The following is a 2,741-nucleotide window of genomic DNA, read 5'->3' as shown; positions in this document are numbered from 1 at the left end:
GCTGCCAGATACGTCTATATCCCAGGCGTATCCTGGCCACTATAACATCAAATTGCCGGGTTCTTGTTCTATTAGTCCCATATGTGAATGTCTCCTCACGATATCTATCATAATATTTAATGCTACCACTTTCCGGTCTTTGTGAATTTGTTAGGTCGGTGAGATCTTCATTAGATATTTGTTTATGTATTCTCTTTGTCACTGCTAATGAAACACCCATATCAATTTCTACCACTGGTTTTCTGCAGGCTGTCTTTGCAAGCATATCAACAGTCTCATGCCTTGAGATGCCAACATGTGATGGTATCCATATGAATTTTATCCTAGGAGTTAAGGTTACTGTACTGTACTGTATAGGAGTTAAGGTTACTGTACGGCTAGGTTAGGATAAGTTAGGATTGGTTAAGTTAGGATAGTTTAGGATTGGTTAAGTTAGGATAGGTTAGGTTTACATTCGGTTACGTTATTTATTATTGACGTAATAGTAATTATGTGTATTAAACCTATCCAGGTGGTTTGAAGAGAGCGGTTTGTTGTCAAGATTTAATGGATCTCCTCTAAGAACGGACTATATGTGGAATAAAAGAAATGTCAACATTTCTAGTTGACAGTTTATATCTGTTTATATCTGTCACAAGATATATACCAGTTATTTTCTGTCGTTTTGTAGCTATTCCACATCGGACACAGAATTTGTCAAATTCAGGAGGGAAAATTGCCCTAACATCTGCCATTTGCGCTGAAGCTGACTTCCTCTGTACCCAGGTGGCAGATGTGTGGCCTCTGGAAGGGATTACATTACAGAGAGAAACTCTGCAACGCAGCATGACCTAAGTGAAGTTAGACCTGCCATCAACTGTATACACTTACAAGCTACTCCTAATCAGTGCTAGAAATTTTCCCAGATGATTCTGCAACACAGGCAAGCTTTGTGCTTTAACATTTTAAAGTCATTGTGAGAAAATCAGAACCCACCTTCGGCAAAAGACTATTTGCTCAGCAAATGCTGAGGAGTAACGGCCAAAATACAACATCTACTGTGACCTCTACTGCTGCCACCTCTACTGTGACCTCTACTGCTGCCAACTCTACTGTGACCTCTACTGCTGCCAACTCTACTGTGACCTCTACTACTGCCACCTCTACTGTGACCTCTACTGCTGCCAACTCTACTGTGACCTCTACTGCTGCCAACTCTACTGTGACCTCTACTGCTGCCACCTCTACTGTGACCTCTACTGCTGCCAACTCTACTGTGACCTCTACTGCTGCCAACTCTACTGTGACCTCTACTGCTGTTACCTCTACTGTGACCTCTACTGCTGCCAACTCTACTGTGACCTCTACTGCTGCCACCTCTACTGCTGCCAACTCTACTGTGACCGCTACTGCTGCCAACTCTGCTGTGACCTCTACTGCTGCCAACTCTACTGTGACCTCTACTGCTGCCAACTCTACTGTGACCTCTACTGCTGTCACCTCTACTGTGACCTCTACTGCTGCTAACTCTACTGTGACCTCTACTGCTGCCACCTCTACTGTGACCTCTACTGCTGCCAACTCTGCTGTGACCTCTACTGCTGCCAACTCTACTGTGACCTCTACTGCTGCCAACTCTACTGTTGCCAATTCTACTGTGACCTCTATTGCTGCCAACTTTACTGTGACCTCTACTGCTGCCAACTCTACTGTGACCTCTATTGCTGCCAACTTTACTATGACCTCTACTGCTGCCACCTCTACTGTGACCTCTACTGCTGCCAACTCTACTGTGACCTCTACTGCTGCCAACTCTACTGTGACCTCTACTGCTGCCAACTCTACTGTGACCTCTACTGTTGCCAATTCTACGGTGACCTCTATTGCTGCCAACTCTGCTGTGACATCTACTGCTGCCACCTCTACTGTGACCTCTACTGCTGCCAACTCTACTGTGACCTCTACTGCTGCCAACTATACTGTGACCTCTACTGCTGCCAACTCTACTGTGACCTCTACTACTGCCAACTCTACTGTGACCTCTACTGCTGCCAACTCTACTGTGACCTCTACTGCTGCCAACTCTACTGTGACCTCTACTGCTGCCAACTCTACTGTTGCCAATTCTACTGTGACCTCTATTGCTGTCAACTCTACTGTGACCTCTACTGCTGCCACCTCTACTGTGACCTCTACTGCTACCAACGCTACTGTGACCTCTACTGCTGCCAACTCTACTGTGACCTCTACTGCTGCCAACTCTACTGTGACCTCTACTGCTGCCAACTCTACTGTGACCTCTACTGCTGCCAACTCTACTGTGACCTCTACTGCTGCCAATTCTACTGTGACCTCTACTGCTGCCAACTCTACTGTGACCTCTACTGCTGCCAACTCTACTGTGACCTCTACTGCTGCCAACTCTACTGTGACCTCTACTGCTGGCAGCTCTACTATGATCTCTACTGCTGCCAAATCACAGTCTCTTACAGGGCTACGACCTGAAGGTTCAGCTTCTCCCCTCGCTGGTTGAGCAGGTGTTGCCGGCAGAGGGAGGCGCTGGGGAGTACGAGCAACTCCTGGGTCGCTACATACAGTTGTACAAATCTATTACTTCAAATATTATGTTTGTCATAAATTACTGCAAAATTTACTATTCATGTTTATGTGATTAATGTTATTTAAAAGCAATGGATGCAGACGATGAGTCACAATAACGTGGCTGAATATATGATGACCAAATTACACACCAGAAGATGAAG

The 2,741-nt window shown here is 45.6% G+C and overlaps 1 protein-coding gene across 1 annotated transcript; it reads left to right on the top strand.

The window, feature by feature from the left end:
• Positions 1-1,003: 1,003 nt before the first annotated feature.
• LOC138352661 (uncharacterized) lies at positions 1,004-2,512 on the top strand. The gene has a single exon (XM_069305232.1). It carries the CDS (start codon positions 1,004-1,006, stop codon positions 2,510-2,512), a length of 1,509 nt encoding a protein of 502 aa, XP_069161333.1.
• The last annotated feature ends 229 nt before the right edge of the window (positions 2,513-2,741 follow it).

This window comes from Procambarus clarkii, chromosome 54 (assembly GCF_040958095.1).
Source record: "Procambarus clarkii isolate CNS0578487 chromosome 54, FALCON_Pclarkii_2.0, whole genome shotgun sequence".
In the NCBI taxonomy this organism is placed as follows: domain Eukaryota; kingdom Metazoa; phylum Arthropoda; class Malacostraca; order Decapoda; family Cambaridae; genus Procambarus; species Procambarus clarkii.
The sequence above is the reverse complement of the archived record's forward strand: the minus strand, read 5'-3'. Positions and strand labels throughout refer to the sequence as shown.

Bases quoted from the DNA above. Each gene is read 5' to 3' on its own strand.
- LOC138352661 (XM_069305232.1), top strand. From the start codon at position 1,004: ATGCTGAGGAGTAACGGCCAAAATACAACATCTACTGTGACCTCTACT.